This window comes from Lontra canadensis, unplaced genomic scaffold (genome assembly GCF_010015895.1).
Source record: "Lontra canadensis isolate GAN:19392208 unplaced genomic scaffold, GSC_riverotter_1.0 scaffold31, whole genome shotgun sequence".
Taxonomy (NCBI): Eukaryota; Metazoa; Chordata; class Mammalia; order Carnivora; family Mustelidae; genus Lontra; species Lontra canadensis.
In genome coordinates, this window is record NW_022631025.1 from 30,480 (window position 1) to 48,136 (window position 17,657).

General features: G+C 49.7%; 1 protein-coding gene across 1 annotated transcript in view; it reads left to right on the top strand.

The window, feature by feature from the left end:
• Positions 1 to 11,012, top strand: part of SPTLC1 (serine palmitoyltransferase long chain base subunit 1) — a 38,938-nt gene extending 27,926 nt beyond the window's left edge. The window contains exons 11-16 of the mRNA XM_032866708.1: positions 1,293 to 1,388; positions 1,750 to 1,846; positions 2,912 to 2,966; positions 6,139 to 6,256; positions 9,031 to 9,104; positions 10,585 to 11,012. Coding sequence (XP_032722599.1) covers positions 1,293 to 1,388; positions 1,750 to 1,846; positions 2,912 to 2,966; positions 6,139 to 6,256; positions 9,031 to 9,104; positions 10,585 to 10,678 — 534 coding nt within the window. The 3' untranslated portion in view covers positions 10,679 to 11,012. The remainder of the gene's footprint in view (positions 1 to 1,292; positions 1,389 to 1,749; positions 1,847 to 2,911; positions 2,967 to 6,138; positions 6,257 to 9,030; positions 9,105 to 10,584) is intronic.
• Positions 11,013 to 17,657: the final 6,645 nt, after the last annotated feature.

Consider the following 17,657-nt stretch of genomic DNA (forward strand, 5'->3'; position numbering starts at 1 on the left):
GGGAAGCAACGTCAGCCTGTCCGCGGGACCTGTCTTCACCCGCCCCTGCGTGACTGGTGGGATGAAGGGAACTTCCCTGCAAATCCTGTGCATAAAAGTTTCGCAACCTGTGTTAAGAAGTTGAACTAAAGACCATGGAAAATCATCAGAGATTACCTGTATCCCACCTGCAGTTCAGTCCAGAGAAAAATGGAGAGCCGGACAAATATCACACAAAATTAGACTGACGCATTCTCCTCAAAGACAGACAGACATTTGGTGATAAATGCAGTGAGGAAAAGTGCATAATATGGACCTTATTTGGGTCCTGATTCCAGCAAATACTGCAGGAAACAAGCTTTGTGAGACAGGTATTTGAACACAGAGTATGTGACGATATTAAGAAATTTTTCACTTTTTAGGTGTGTTAATAGTTTTGTGACTATGGTTTTGGAAAGGTCCATATTCTTTAGAAATGCACTGAGACGTTTACAGCTGGAACGCTATGAAGTCTGGGGTTTGCTGCAGAGAGATGATGAGGGCAGCAAGGAGCTAGCAGTGCGAGGTGCACGATGGTCCACGAGCTGGTAATTACTGAACGTGGCGGTGAGAATTGTTCTCTATCCTCTGTACTTATTATGTGACTGAAATTTCGTAATAAGAGGTTTCTTAAAAAGAGTGCACAGATTTCCTTGTTGGGTGTGTGGACCATTTAGGAACCCCCAGATACACTCAGACCACCTGTCGTCGCGGCCATCAGTGAGTGATTTTGATGGCTGCCGCGTGTCCGGGGTGGCCCTTGACGCTGCTGCAGAAGGTGAGGGTCAGTGGGGCACGGACTTGAGAAGATGCTGGGGACTCAGCAGCGCACGGGGCACAGAGTAATTGGTTTCATTTTTGAAAAGTTGAAAGTAAATTGAATGTAGGGATAAAATGCTCAAAACTCTGATCTATTAGTTTGTGTTATCGCAAGCACCTTCTGGGGGAAGGCCAGCTGGGCCACTTTACTTTATGCCTCTGAATATTTTTAGTATGAAGCAGTTTGGGATTTCATCTTCTTTTAACTTCTCCCTCCTGCCACTGTGAATAAATCGTGCGCGCATGATGAAATGGCCAAAAAGAGTAAAGTGAGTGCCTTCCAGAGGTGCACTTTGAAACATCTCTCCTTGTGACGATGACTTTTGTGTGGTTGATCCTTTGTTTAACCGAGATGTTGATGTGATCAATGCGAACCTTTGTCTGCAGGCTTGATGCCGGTCTTCAACTTTTCTTTAAATTGAGGAATGACTACTGCGGTTCCACTTTCTTGGCAGATTGAGGATATCGATCTCATCAGCGCCAACATGGAGAACTCGCTCGCTTCTGTTGGAGGTTTCTGCTGTGGCAGGTCGTTTGTGATTGACCATCAGGTGGGTTCATTTCGGAAAACAAGCAGAAACTGAAACTCGTTGTCGCCCTGGTCACGGTGAGAAGTTATCAGCATGTGATTTCCAGTCACAGAATTTCATTCTGACTTAGTTTACCACAGTTTTTATATAAAAGTTGATTTATTAGTAGAATCGCTCAGTATTTACTTTCGAAATTATCTCCCTTTTTAAGAAAGAAAGTCTTATTTGTGTCACAAGTGTAACTTGTGTGCGAGTGTGGATCCTAGCACTTGACTCTTTGTACACACCAGTCGGAGATGGTGCAGATCTGGTGCCGTTAAGTTTTTTAGCCAAAAAGAAAGAGCAGCATATCTCTGTCTTTAACTTGCGCGTTTCTTCTCAGCGACTTTCCGGCCAGGGGTACTGCTTTTCAGCCTCACTCCCCCCGCTGTTGGCTGCCGCTGCGATCGAGGCTCTCAATATCATGGAGGAGAATCCAGGTATGATCTTCTGAGCCCAGGACACCAGGCACCACAGGTGACGTCAGCCAGGCTGCTGGCGTGCTTTCAGAGGAATTAGCTAGAGGGAAAGTGTTTACCACCCAGAGCTGTGCCTCCGCATGGCACTACCCGGCATTCCCAGGGAGAATGGCAGTGAAGACGTCATCCAGCCTCAGGAATTCGTGTACAGCTGCTCCCCCGCCCAGGAGGCGAGCCAGAGCCAAAGCAGGGCTGGCTCCCAGGATGGGCGGCAGTGCCAGGAGGAGGGGCAGCTCTGGGCTAGTTGTCACTGGAGAAGTTAGCTGAAGTGCGCTGCTGGTTCTCGGTAATATGATTTATAGCTTGTCTGGTTTCTTCCCTTCAGTCTTTGACTCACGAGTTGGTACTAAGGCCAAACCCGGTTACCAACCGTTAAAGGTTCCTTACTGGGCCAGTTTGACTAAATTTCACATGTGCCTTTAGGCTCTGATAGCACTCCTCACAAAGCCTAAAACAGAAATGAAAAGCAAGCCTTACCTGGTGTTTCTAAATTTAGAATTTTTAAAACTCCTAAATTCTTAATAGTTTTAGTTCAGAGAATCAGGAAATATGAATGTTTCTGGGGGCACATTCATAAGCTTGCTTCTCAGAAGGCCTGGCGCTCTTGCTTCTTGCTAGATATTTTGGTTTTTTAATTTTCCATGGATAGAATATGTAGATATCAAGGTAAAGATAGAAAACATTACTACAGGGTTTATCTTTTACCAGATTGTTAAGGGTCCAGAGAGTTATATTTTTGTACCCTTTTATTAGCCAGATTCTTTGTAGAATCTGATGAGAACAAGAGCCATTGTTTGTGTGAAAAACCTCCTCCCAGATTCTGCTGATACTGAGTGAGGAGCTGGCAGGACACATGTGCCGGTGACCAGGGCTCGGGCCTCCAGGGGTTCCTGTCTGTGTGCTCGTAGTCTGCAGGAGGGTTTGCAGCATTTTAAATGGATGAACTTTAAAAATCTTTAAAAATATTTTTAGATTAGTAATATCATCTTCTAGATACACTATCAAGTGCATTTTTTCTTCATGCAGGTATTTTTTTAGTTCTGAAGGAAAAGTGCGAACGAATTCATAAAGCTTTACAAGGGTAAGTTTTCTATATTTTCAACCAACTTAAAGTCTGTCTGCACCATATTTAAACAACTTGTGAAAATTTTTGAATGTCACCTTCTTGGTTTTGAGTATATTTAATAGGCTTAGATCAGTTCAACTGAATTACAACTAAAAAAGGAGAAACTCCATTCAGTCCAATTTGTCTGTGGGCTTGAAGCCAGAACATCCATTTGTGGTTGAAGATCCATGACTTTGTTTTTCTAAAAAGGGCTGAAGCTCACTGATATTATAGTGATACGGACAGTACAAGGCGAAAATAACCACCAAACATGCTCCACACTCGGGTAAACATGGGAGAATCGCTTCCATCTGTACAGATAAAATGATATCATTATATGCTGTAGAATTAGTTGACGCTGGGTTCATACTGGCCATAATTTTTGGAAAATAGTTACAAAGTTTTATTTTAAATTAATACAAGAAAAACAGGTGAAATTGACATGAACCTGAGGAGTTTTTACTTGTTTGTCTTAACTACACGAGAGAAACTCTAAGATTTCTCTGGAATGGAGAAAAAAATTCAGGTGGGTGGCACCTTCATGCAGATTCCTGGTCTTACAGAAGATGATCTCACGTTGCCCGAGGTATTTCCTTTGCCTTTCCTAAGATGGAAACATGTCTTTTCAATCATGAAAGTCCTACCTGTTGACAGATGTGGAAGCTGGAAGCTTTTCTAAAGGACAAGGACAGTGAGTAAATGAGCAGATCACAGCTGTTCCAGATAAAGCAAGGGCAGAAATAATTAAAGTTCTGGGTGTGTCTACATGGTAGTAACAAAAGTTCTTCTTGCATGATTTATGGTTAGGAGATAATATTCGTGTTGGTTCCAGTTACTTGGTTTATGAAATATTAATATGCCAGCACCGTACAGCATGTCCGAGTCACTATAAATTCAGGAACACTCGGGGCCCTTCATTCTGTCTAGTGGTGTCAGTGTGTGCACCTTGTAAGGCCAGCGCTCCACCTTCCCCACTCTTTCCCGCCTTTGTCTCCTCCCAGGTCTTCAGGCCCCGCCCTTACTCCACGCAGCACCGTCAGCGCACAGCCTGGCTCCACTGCTTTCACTCAGATTCCCTCTTCTCTCACAAATCTGTACACACGCAGGCATCTGAACCAGTCTTCCATCGAGCTACAACTGGAGAAGTTGTCTCTTGCCATCGTAGCTCTTCCCCATCAAGGGCCCAGCACCTTTGGCTGTCCCCTCTTTTTTGTCACCCTTTCCGGAGTCATTTGATTAGCACTGGGTACACTCCACCGTCTTGTCTCTTAACTGCCTCTTTCCCTCGAAGACCCCACCTTTTCCATGAGCTGCCAGTTGTCGCTTCTCCTTGTAGCCAGTCTTCTCTGGAGTTTGCACTTTGTCCTCATGATCTCCTGTCCAGCAGTCTTTCCAGACTCCTAGTGGTTTGTTTCATTCTGTTCATGATGATGTATATAAGAGTCCTGTGGTTCTGTCTTCCTGCCAGCTTCTTGGGACATCTTAGTTCTTTTTCTTCTCTTACTGCGTTGGTGTAGGTCGCTAACACACTATTGACATCTTCTGTCATAGTGGTGATGCCTCCGTCATTCCCAGTACAAAAGCATTTCTTCAGTAAGTATGAAATTTCATACTGAAAGTTTTCTGTACATGGTATTTATCAAATTATTCCTGGATTTGGAGGCTTTTTAAAAAATCATAGATTTTTGCTGAATTACATTGTTACAATTTTTCTGGTGTTAAACCATGCTTGCCTTCTGGAGTAAATCCCTATTTGATTACGGTGTATTTTTGTGCACTGTTCTGCAGCCTGGTTTATTGAAAGGTCCTAGTAGGATTGATTACATTTAAGGGAAGAAGACACAAATTGCAGTGCTCATTGGTGGTTTTAAAGGCAGTTGAAGTTGGCTTCTGGCATCTCACATGATGCTTGACGCACACCAGTCATTCAGTAAAGCTTGGTGAGTCCTAAGTGTGCTGAAGGAGTCAAGTGTGCTACGAAGTACTTTTGTGCTAATCTCATTCTGAGGGGGAAGCAGAGCTCTCTAAGTGAAGCTAGCTAACCAGAGGCAATCTAAAATGTTAGCTCGGGGCCCCTGCGTGGCTCAGTCAGTTAAGCATCTGCCTGCGGTTCAGATCATGATCCCAGGGTCCTGAGGTCGAGTCCTACCTCGGGCTCCTTGCTCAGCGGGGAGTCTGCTTCCTCCTTCTGCCTCTGCTCCCCCTGCTCGTGCAGCTGTGCTCTCTCAGATAAGTAAATAAAAGCACTTTTTTTTTTTTATTTTAAGAAATTTTTAAAATGTTTAGCTCAATTTCAAATAGTCATATGTCACCATTTGTAGCCTAGGAGTTGAGTCAAAAATCAAACTATTACTAGTAACAGATAAAAATGAACTTTGAATGAACCTGTGCTGCGGTTCTCTTGCCATCTGTAATAAACATTTGAAAATGCAGGATTTCACTCCTAAGGAAATCTCTCTCCTCACCTGAGAAGCTACAGATGTCTGTGCTGTTAAATCCTAAGAAAGATGAAAATAGTCATAATTCAAGTAACTTAACAGAAAACATGCAAATAAGAAGGGAACTGTATAATCTAAACATACTTCTGATGGTCAAAATGCAGTGTTTTTAATGTCAGAAGTCATCCGTGTAATTTGGGAAGGACGATATACAAATAAAGACTGAGGTAATGAGCAGGGGCACATTATCAATCATGAGTCATGAAGGAAACAGTAATAGGAGACAAGGGTGTAGACGCTTCCCTAGAGGAGAGATTTGGGAGGGAGGCCCCAGGAGGCGGTCCTCAGGCTGGGACCTGGCTTCCTGACCAGCTGCAGAGCGTAGGGAGACGGGCAGAGGAGGAGGGGGCCTGTGGGCCAGGGAGCAGGGAGCGGCCTGCAGGAGTGAGCCAGAGGCGTCTGCCGGGACAGCGATCGCCTTCCCAGCCACACTCCCAGAGCGGCCCTGCAGGAGGATCTAGACTGGCGAGCCTGGGCAAGAGTGTGGATTTCAGCTGTCCCTCTCGGGGCTGGAACCGCCACGTGACGCTTCCTGGAGAAGCCACAAGCCGCTGTTCCATTCATTAATGCAGATGTCGGACGGTTACTTAGACGTGGGACATCCTTGTGCCCAGAAGCGACTTAACGCTTGTGTGTGTGTTTCCTTTCAGCATTTCTGGGTTAAAAGTGGTGGGGGAGTCCCTTTCTCCAGCGTTTCACCTACAGCTCACAGACAGCACCGGGTCTCGAGAAAAAGACGTTAAACTACTTCAGGAGATTGTAAATCATGTAAGTATGTAGTTCTTCTACCCTGAACCCACGCAATGTCTAAACGTCTGACTGGTAGCCTTCCACTCGCTTAGCATGTCCAGAGCCAGGCCTGCATACGCGTTGGGGGTAGCGTCATGAGTCACGACGATCCCACAGAGCGGTGGCCAGCTGTCTGGGCTGAACCCCCAGCGTAGCCCAGAGACAGGTCAGAATCGTCTTGTAACCAGAAAGGAAGACAGACCGCTCGCTCCTTTCCCAGGCCTAATTTGGAGGTTGATTTAAATATCTTCTGAAGGTGATTTACTACTAATTGTAACTTTGTTATTAACTGAGAAGCGCCTCTCTGGGGAAGGCCGTGTGCCCATCTGTGCTCAGTAGAGCCATGTCTCCGGAGCCGGCCCTGCTCACTCGCTCCGTGCGGCTCCTTGCTGTCCTCCCTCGCAGAGGGTTGGAAGTGGCCAGGCGGCACCGCGAGCGAGCGAAGGGGGCCGGGGGGCCCGCCTTTACCTGGTTCTGCGGCCCAGCTAGCGTGCATCGAGAGTGAAACAGGCTGCATTCTGCCTCCCTGCCCTGCTCGTCCGGACGGTTCCTTCCAGGGGCTCCCGCTCCGAGCCCGTGCCACCGGACGTCAGGGCGATGGCCGTCCTTTCTAGAGTGCCTTTGCCTGGCTGTGGCCACGTGGTCACGCCTCTGTCCCTGGTCACGTGGCTGCTCAGTATGGAGACGCAGGTGACGTCAGCCTCTGCTTCCCAGCTTGCTGTCCGGCGTCCTACAGTGTGAACTGTGTCACTTAGAAGGACGCATCGTGGAGGGCTTCACGCAGGCCCTCCGGAGTCGGTCATCTTACAAAACAAAAGCAGGCACAGAACCTGAGGAAATGTGTGATGATGAGCAGTCGGGCCGCGGTGACTCTTGCCCTCCGAGTGCAGAGATGCCACAGGTGTTCCCTCGGGTTCCGCTCTGCAAGAATGGGAAAAGTCAGACGCCTTCTCACGGGATGAAACATCCCAGAGGCACCTTTTACCACCTCGGCACTTGGACCGCAATGTCACTCGAGCACAAACAGACGTGAGAGAAAGTGCAGCATCCCTGTGCTTCCGTGCGGCACCAGAATTGTGTGTAAATTAAGCGCAGGCTTCATGGACACAGCGTACAAGGCAGAGCCGTCACGGTGGCTTCTGTGACAGGCGAGCTTGTGCGCTGAGACTGTCCGGTGTGGGGCCGGACGCGGACTTCTGCAGAGCAGCCTCCGGGAGCCACACCCCCCGTCACTCCAGGCTCCTTCACCCGGCCCCCGCAGGACGGCTGTGTGCCCCGGTTCCACGCTGCGGGACCTGGGCCGTCCCTGCGGCCGGGGCGCTCGTTCCACTGAGAGACCCCGGCAGTGGGGTTCCTTCCACTGGTGCCAGAGACACTGCGGAGGGTGGGCGAGAAGAGCATCGGCTACGCAGGCCATGCTTGCGTTGCTCGTCCTGAGACAGAAGAGAGGGCTAGAGTCTACACAGCTCACAGAGACCAGACTCCGTCAGAGGCCCCAGCCCGAGACCGGCTGTCTCCAGGAAATCCTCATGAGCGCGGAATCCGGGAGCAGGGCCTCTGGGGAGGGACAAAACACAGTCTGGAAACTGCATTTGCGAAAAAAAGAGAGCTCCGTCCTTGCGTCCTCGTCCCAAGCTCTGCCTCACTGCTGGTCGGTGCTGGAGAGCGGAGACTCTCGCGTGAGCTTTGCAGAACACGGAGCTCTTGCCAAGTGCTTGTTGAGTGGCTGGACAAGACGGTGGTTTATGTTTCTTAGCTGGCCAGGGCGAGGAGCAGAGCCAGTCCAGATGTTTTCAGGAGTTAGCTCCTCCAGCACACTCCAGCTGTTGCGTCAGTAAGCGTCTGCGGTGTGGCCTGCTGGGGGTTTCCGGTGGTGTGTGTAGCCTTGGGAGGGCAGCCTGGCCGCGGACGGCGTGGCCCCTCTTCGGGCCGACACCCTCACTGCCCAGCCCTGGAAATGTTTGTTCCTTCCTTTATCGGTCCCCTGGCTCTGACTGATGCTTTTTTATAATTCACAGACCAAAAAATGCATCCTTTTAAAGTGCTGCAGTCAAGTGTTTGTGGGCACACTCACAAGGTTGTACACCCCCATCCTTTGAGAACATTTTCATCTCCCGGAAAGAAACCCTGATAAACCGTGACTTCAGTCTGATTTTTATACTTTCTTTATTTTGAGGGAGAATGTTTGAATTTTTAAAACAATACTGACAGATGGTTATGGTATGGAAAAGCGACACAAACAGTGGGGGACACCAGACTCTTGCAGCCTGGTAGGACCTGCTTGAAGGCAGGTGTGGGATGCGAGGAGCTGCTGGTGCTTGACGTGGGGTGGTCTGTCTCTGAGACCGCTCCGGTGTCACTGTGCAGTCCGACTTGGGGGTGGTGTCCAGGACTTTGCTGTCACTGTTTCCCCACGTCCTACTCCTGCTTTGCTTAAGATGGAAAGTCCCAGCCACCTGTGGCTATTTGAGTGGAGGAAGATTAAAAGTGGAGTCTCGGTGGCACTGGCCCTGTCTCACAGTGGCAGGCAGCCACACGGCTGGGCGGCGTGGAGCGGAGGCCGCCGTGGGACGGTCATGCCGCTTGGGGCCGCTCGGGATGGGGTCCTGGTGTCGCCGTTTTGCCTTCTCATAGTTGTAACTGGAAAAATGAATGAGCGCTGCGGTTACGGACAGCATCTCAGAGGCCGTTCCTGTTGTAATGACCACAGTGGCCGCAGCCAGCTTGCAAACGTGTCCCTCTTCTTCCTGCAGTGCATGAACAGAAGCATCGCGTTAACGCAGGCACGCTACCTGGAGAAGGAAGAGAAGTGCCTCCCTCCTCCAAGGTTGGTGGACGTTACCGTGTGACTGGGCCTGTGTTTCCTCCTTTCAGAAGTCTGTATAAAATGTGTTCTGTTCTGGGGATGTTTGGAAGGCTGTCACGGGATACGGAAGAGTGTCCCGTGCTACGCCGTACGCCGTCTGTTTTCTCTTCTTAAACCAGCCATTTAAAAACGTTTAACGGTAAAGCCCCCCCAGGATTCACTGTACTCCCTCAGTTAACTCAGATGTGTGAGGCCCCAGGACTGAGCTCTGGTCCACAGAGGTCTGCCACGACCCTAAGCTGCACGCGCTGTGCCGGCCCTGTCCGCCCTGAGGGCCGACCTGGGGGAGGGGCGTGTCCGGACAGTGGTCTTGACCCCAAAGCTGGCCGGAGCGCCGTGTGGCACTTGAGCTGGCAAACACGTATAAACCACCCAGGGGAAAACAGGGCAACAGTGGGGAAGATCTGCAGAGGTCCGAGAAGCCGTCCGTGGAGGGGAGCGCTTGGACTCCTGATTTAAGACGGTGCTCGTTCCTCAGCGCTTCCCGTGTAGCTGAGGATGGAGACACGGCAGTGCTCAGGGCCGCAGCGCAGGGTCGGCGAGGCCAGAGGTGGAGGGCGCGGTCCATGCCCGCTTGGAAGGGACCCAGGCTGCCAAGAGCAGGCGGTGCTCAGGCCTCAGAGTGTGGTCAAGTTTCTCAGACTTGCGGGTGCCCCTTCTAGCAGGGCGGGCAGTGGTGTCCAGACCCTCGGGTGCTTGCGGGGGCCGGAGCATGAGCTTGAGAGGGACACGCCGGAGGGCCCTGGAGAACAGGGAGCCTGAAGAACGGGGTTCCGGGGCGACACGAGTCCCGAGCACCGTGTAGACGTGGAGGTCCAGGCAGGGCTTCTGGACGACCGCTGGCAGCAGCTCCGAGGTGCGCTGAAGGCCCTGCCGCCTCGCGTCTGACCGCGCGCGGGCAGAGCTGTGATCCCGGCTTCCGGAGCCCGGGCCACACTCGCTTTGTGCCCTTGGCGCTCCCTGCCCAGCCCGGTGCCATGTCCGGCAGGTGATACGGGTGTTTGCAGAGGGGCGAGGGGAGAAGAGGTAAAACTGCCAGTCAGAGCGATAGTTGTAGTTTCCAGTTTCCCGAAAACCTAACCGTTTCTGCATTGCCTCCGTGTCCCCGAGCTTCACGTGACTGAGTCGTCCACGGGCGTGGGGTGCAGGCACGGACCTGAGTGGGCTGAGTTCCGGCTTCGGGCCAGCGTTGCCGGGGCAGGAGATGACGGGGCGGGCGAGGCTGCCGGCGCAGTCGGGCGGGGAGAGGCGGACTCTGGACCTGGCCGGTCCACGTCCAGGCCTGTGGGACGGAGGGTCCCTGCCGCACTGCACCGCGCGGTGAGGAGGGGGCTGTAGACGGCAGGCCCGCTGCTGGCCGTGCCGCGTCCCGGTAGGACTCGACGGGCCGGAGCAGGTGCCGGAGATGACTCTGACGATGTCCTGTGTCGTTATTTCTCAGCATCAGGGTTGTGGTCACGGTGGAGCAGACCGACGAGGAGCTGGAGAGAGCCGCGCGCACCATCAAGGAGGCGGCCCGGGCCGTGCTGCTCTAGGTCGGGGCCTCGGGCCTGCTGGGCGGCCGCCACACGGCACACGCACGGGCCTCCGCGTCACTGCCTTGTGACCTGGGCGGGGCCTGCGGGGACCTGCGGGGGTGGCCGCCGGCTGCGTGGGTGCGGACTTGCCACCCAACCGCGAGGAGGATGCTGGCTAGCTTTAAAAAGGAAACACACTGAAAGTCCAGGAACGGATTTTTTTTTAAGAAGAGAACTAATGACAGCAGATAACTGGTATTTAAATTGTGCTATTTAGTACTATTTAAGTGTTCTACTGTACTAGTATTTTATATTCTTTTTTGTTGTTTAAAAACGGAGCTTCAGTTCACCTCCCTCCAGCGGCAGAGAGCGAGCAGCAGTCCGTAGTGTTTCTCGAGTTACGTCTCTGCAGCACTCGCGCTGGAGGGACGCCCGTCCGGCTGGGACACAGCCCCCTTCTCGAGGGCCTGACTCAACCACATCTCATTCAGCCCTCGTCCAGCGCAGCTCCGCGGCGGCTGATGTGTAAGGAAACACTTTTGTGTGATTATGACAAACTTTTCGTCGTAATGTATTTGAATCCCAGAATTTTTACATACACTAAATATTGCTGTTACCCCATTTCTAATACCTAATCCAACATCCTAACCAGGGAGTGAGTAGTCACTGTATTTCTTAAGTGATCAATAATTTAAGTCGAGTACTGCTTTATTTTAATGGAATTGGCCTTCACATTTATTATGTGTTGACTTCTAATCTGTTTTAGGAAGAGGGTCACTGTGATGTTCCCAGAATAGAAATCATGTCCTTGATATTTTAGAATATCCGGAATGTAGTCCTTTTTTGTGGAGTGGGTTTGCCTGAGGACACGTAACGACAGTCTTTTTCAAAGTGAAGGAAATTTACTTTTCCTGTTAGCTTACGGATTTCAAATATCTGAAAATGTGAACGCACTAAACCTAACGTTTTTAAATTGTTCTTCAGCTGTTTTTTCTTTGGCAAACCAGGCTCGGTGGTATAAACGTTTGTTCTGGGTGCCACGGGGTAGTGCGTAAATACTAAACCATTGATTCTTGTCTTAGTAAAGGTAAAGGAATAAAATTGTTTAAAAAAATGTGTAAGAATGCCCTTGTTACAGTGTGTTCATAGTAACAAATGGTCTTCAACGTCTGCTTGAATAACCTATTTTTAATGTTTAGTTTCTGCTTTGCTGGAGGTATTTTGTACGCACGTGCCTTGTGATTGCTGCTGCTTTGAAGGACACGGGACTGTCTTTGGGGATGAATCTTTTCCTTTATTTTTTAATGAAATAAACCTACATTCCTAATAACCAGTCCATTTGCACGTGTAATATGTTCAACAGAATAGTCTCTTGACTTTTTTGCGTACACTGGGTAGTATTCTCGGTGTCTGTTTAGAAAATACTCATTAGATGTCTTAGTGCCTTTCTTCAGTGTGTAGTACCTGGGCTTCTGTGGGTTCCTGCCGGTCGCCCCTGGGCCGCTCTGAGCTGTTGCTGGCACTGGCAGATGGTGACAGCAACTTTGCAGATGTTTGTGTAATATTTTCTGAGTCACCATTTCACCATCTAGATAGTCATTGCTGTGTTTTAAAAATGACAGAAGCTCCCGGAAAGAAGGTGGAAACAACACACGGTGGTTAACTTCAGCCCTTGGGAAAATCAGCATTTTGAAGAAAAAAGCAAAACTAAAGTCTTTCTTTTAAAACTACACAGTGACCAACATCCAGTTATATACGCCACAAAACAGACACGCTAGGAACCACAGTCGTGTAAAAGTGAGGCAGGATGCTGAGGGAAAACCGCTCTCAACTCTGAAGCAGGGCACACGTTTCTCGGAGACTTCGAGGTTCTGGAGGGCTCTGTCTGTGACCTGGCTGGGGCAAGCAGCACGGAAGCCACCGGGGGACTGTTTTCACTTGGCGCAGGTGCCCGCGGGGTGGGAAGAGCCAGGTGACTGCTCCCCGGCTGTCGTCTACAGCCAGGCTCCAGCTCAGGAAACGGGCTCCGGACAAGTAGGGACAGAAAAGAGCAGTATTTCAAAGCTGGATCTCCACACACGGGGCCGCACACATTTGTTTATGTACCACTGAAGGGCACTGTGCCAGTTGTAGGCTGCATTTCAATAACAGAAATATTATAATGTGCATTTTTAAATCCACGGAAGAAGATAAGAATCAGATGTGTAGGCCTGACGCCATCTTTCCTTGTGGACGCAAAACCGTAGCATCCCAGACGACAGGATGTGTGAGGACGATTATGGCCAAGTCCGTCTCCGTTATCTCTGTCTTCCCAAAACACGGTCCTTATGAGGACATCAAATGAAATCACTCCTAACACACATGGGCAGTATGGGTTTTGTTGTAGAGAAGACCGAGCCTTCGTGATCTTACCCACTGTCTCGTGAAGAGGAGGAGGGGCTGGGAGGTTTAATGATGGGGGAGCACACGTGGAGTAAAACGTCTGAGACGCAACGTAGAAAACAGCCCTGTGCGGAGAGTTGAGGGGAAAAGAAATGTGAAGTGTCCAGAAAAGCAGCCTTTCAGGTGAGGAGTTGGTAGGAAACAGTTTTAGGTTGGAGCTCAGTACTGTTCACGAGCCCCTCCTGAGGACTCTGCCGGGGACCGCCCCGTTGCGGCGGGAAATGACTGGGGAAATCAGACTGAGAATAGGAAGTGGAGCAGTATTGAACACGAAAGAAAGCGACGCAAGGAAGAACGGGTACAAAATCGGCGAGAAACAGCAGCAGAAGCGCAACTCACCGTGGAGGCGGCCGCGTTAGAACGGAAACGGGCAGGACACTTCATCAGGGGCCGAGGGTGTCCGGCTTCGCAGAAACAGGCCGGGCCGGGACACACCACGTTCGGGGACACAGAACGTCCGGAGGTGAGCGATGTGCCGCGCACGGAGAGCCGCACGCTCGAGTGACCAGTGTCCGTATCAGAAAGGCTCTGAGGACGAGATACTAGTGCAGATAGCGACGCCTTGGAATGATGCAAAGTGTCCGCGTAGTGAAAACACAACGGTTGGAGGTGAAAATGCTCCTGAAGGCGCGACCTAACCTCCCTGACGCGGAGCTAGCGTGACTGCAAGAGCAGATAATGTAACCGGAACAGTCGGAGACGCGAGCAAACCCGCCGTCGCCGCTGACGGAACAGCCAGCGGGAAGGACGCGAGGAGGGCCTGGGCGGCGCGGGAAGCAGCTCGCGCAAACCCGCCTGCGTCCGTGCCGCCGCCCGCCAGGAGCCTGCGGCCCTCGGCCTCCCGCTGCACGGCGCCTCTGCGCTAAGCCGCACGCGGGGCTGGGACCAAGTCTCAGTAAATTTAAAAAGATGGAAACCATAGAAAAACGCAGCACAATGAAGTCGGAGATTCTCAGAGGAGAACCGGAAAGGCTGCGGCAGCGCAAGTCCGCCATCCAAGGGGCGTCGCAAGGGAAGCTGCTTAAACCTGCCGAACCGACTCGTGGAGGAGTTCATGTGACGGCGCGAGAGCAGGGGCCAGAAGGGTCCGTAGCTCTAAATGCCCGTGTCAGGAAAGAGAGGAACGTTGCCAGTCAGTCTCCTAAGCTGCTCCCCTAAGACACTGGAAGAAGAAGAGCAAACGAGGCCTGAAGGGAGAAAATAAAGCATAGAGGAAATAAAACAGAAAAATAGAGGAAATCAGTGAAACTGTTGACAAGCCCTGCAGGATTGGCCAAGAAAGTAGCCGAGAAGACACAGGTTAGCAGGTGAGGGCCTGGAGGGACGACCGCGCCACCAGTCCCAGAGAAATTAAAAAGATTGTAGAAGAATATTACAAGTTTATGCCAGCAAATTAGACAACGTGAACGAGGAAGACACAGACTAACAAATTCTATAAGAAAAATCTGAGTAAAGTGTAACAAATACGTTGAATTAGTCATTTCACATCTTCTCCCAAAAACGTCCAAATCCAGATGGCTTTACTAGTAAATTCTGTCTAACGTTTAGAAAACAAGCAATACCGATGATTCACAGGTTTATTTCAGGAAAAATGGAGGCGATGGGAACGTCTCTGTTCATCCTATCTGATTCCTGTGATACCAAAGCCCGACAGACTACAAGAAAAGAAAACTAATGCATTTCCCTCCTGAACATGGGTACAAAAAGTCCTAACTGCCAGTCACAGTTTGTCTGCAGAATCTGGCCTGTGCAGTGAGGAGCGGGGAAGGAATTAGACCGGAAAAAGGAAGTAAGTTCATTTGCGGATGACACTATATTAGAAACTCAAGGCATTGGTTGAAGAGCTGCAGTAACAAGTGTGTTTAAGGAGACCAGGCGATGCCAGACCAATACATGAGGATGAATCGTATTTCTGTGCATCAGCAGCGTTGCGAAACGAAATTAAGGAAACAATACCATGAATGATAGCGTTAAAATAAGTAGGCAAATTTAACAATAGCTGTAAGACCTGTACGCTGAAAAGTATAAAAAGTAGAGAATATTGCTACGAGAAATTAAAGATTTAAATAAATGGAGAGACATTCCGTGTTCCTGGACTGGAGGATTTCCCACATTGACGTACAGATTCAGTGCCGTCCTGACCAAAATTCCTGCAGATTTTATGCAGAAATCAACAAGCTGATCCTAAAATTCATATGAAAATAGAGACCTATAGTAGCCAAAACAATATTTAAAAAGAAGAGTAAAGTTGAAGGGTTTGAATGACCTAATTTAAAGAGTTACCGTGGTAGTGCAGTCAGCAAGACGTTACGGACTGGGGCGGGGGGGTATCCGTGGAGCAGAGTTGAGCGTTCAGGAATCAACCCTTACATTTCTGGTCAGTTGGTTTCAGCAGTGCCCAAGTCCTGATTCACAAGGAAAAGGGCCATCTTCTCCACAAATGTTGCTGAGAGAACCGCGTCTTGTAGATCAGACGACGGCCACCCAGAGAATCAAGTCCCGATCCCTGGAACTTGTAGATTTGCCTTCTCTGGAAAAGGGGTTTGTGTATCTGATATCACAGATAACTCTATCACAGATACAGTTAAGGACTTTGAGATGAGATGGCCATGGAGTACAATGGTGGGTCCCCAACGCCCCCACACGTGTCCTTCTAAGAAGCAAAAGAAGGTGCCCCCCAGGCACACGAGGTCACCCCGGGGGGGCAGGCTGTATGAAGACAGGCAGAGGGACACCAGCAACCCCAGGAGCTGCAAGTGGCAAGGAACGGGTTCCCCCAGAGATCGGGTGGGTTTTTGCCTTTATGACCTCTTGATGTAAAGTAGACCCTTGTGGGGTCCCTGAGTGGCTCAGTCAGCTAAGCATCTGGCGCCTGATTTCAGCTCGGGCTGTGATCTCAAGGTTCTGGAGATCGAAGCCCACGCTGCGCATGGAGCCTACTTAAACTTCTCTCTCTTCCTCTCCCTCTTGCTCTGCCCTCCCTGCTCTGGAGTGCTCTCTCGCTCTCGCTCTCTCTCTCTCTCTCTCTCTCAAAAAAAAAAAAAAATTGAATTTCAAAATGTCAGCAAAGTAAAACAAGCACAGGGTTAAAAAATCAAATTGTACTGAAGGATTTCCACCCCAGCAGCGCCCACGCTCAGCCACACTCCCAGGAGGCAACCCCTTCAAGCATTTCCCCTCTGTTCCTTCTGGAGAATAAAACACTGCCCTAAATAAGTTTATGCCCGCATTTCCTCATTTATCAGCCTGAAGTCATAATTAGGATCTCCCGTTTTGAAAATGCTTTGTACATATCCTTTCCCCATTCTTCTATTTGAATTACCCCTTCCCTGGTTTATTTTCCTAGGAGCTCCCAGTGGATGCCAGGCCGTGACCCTGTATAGTTTCACGCAGCTGTGTTGTTAACAGACCTGCCATCTGTGTCTTCGCTCTCACTGGGCAGAAACGGGAATTTTGAGGTAATGAGAGCCATTGACCTCTTTTTCTTACAGTTTATGCTTTTGTTTGAGGACTTTTTAGCATTGTTTGCTGTCTGTTGATTTCTAGTCTCTGTCTTTCATGTTCGGGGCTTTATCTAGAGTCTGCTCCTGGGTCCGGGATTAGGGAGGGGCCCAATTTTATTTTTCTTCTGTATTCCATAATCCCAAGTCGTTCTCTAAACAGTCTGTTGTTCCCCCATTAATTTATTTTTATAGTTCATCTTATACCGAGTCTCGTACAGACGTGTGGATCATCTTCCAACTGTCATTTTCTCCCAGCCTGTTCACCTGTTCCTGCGCCAGCTTCAATATGTCTTTGTTAAAATACGGCCCTCGGGCCCCTGGGTGGCTCAGTCAGTTAAGTGTCTGACTGGCGGGTCGTGATCTCAGGGTCTTGGGATCGAGCCCAGCATTGGGCTCCTTGCTCAGTGGGCGTCTGCTTGTCCCTCTGGCCTCCCCGCCTCTCTCTCATTCTCTTTCTCAAGTAAATAAATAAAATGTTTAAAAAATAAAAAAGTAAAGGGACGCCTGGGTGGCTCAGTTGGGTAAACGGCTGCCTTCGGCTTAGGTCATGATCCCAGCGTCCTGGGATCGAGTCCCACATCGGGCTCCTTGCTCAGCGGGGAGCCTGCTTCCCCCTCTGCCTCTGCCTGCCACTCTGTCTGCCTGTGCTCATGCTCTCTCTCTCTTTCTCTAACAAATAAATAAATAAAATCTTAAAAAAAATGAAAAATAAAAAAGTAAAATAAAATATGGTCCTTCAACATCTGGCAGGACACACCCACCCTTTGTTTTCTCTAAAATTTACTTTGATATTCATAGATTTTTATGTCTTTATATGTATTTTTAAATAATTTTGTTGAGTTCCTCTGAAAAATCCCAGCCGGAATTTCGGCTGACCCTGCTTTTCACTCATAGACGACATGAGGAGGAGTCACATCTCACAGCATTAAACACGGACACGCGTGTAAGCACGTGGGTTTGTCGTGTTCATTCGAAACTGCCATCTCCTGTGTCAGAGTTTTGTTTCCCCACAGTCGGATTTTGGATTCTTTTATAATTTCTAGATATTTAAT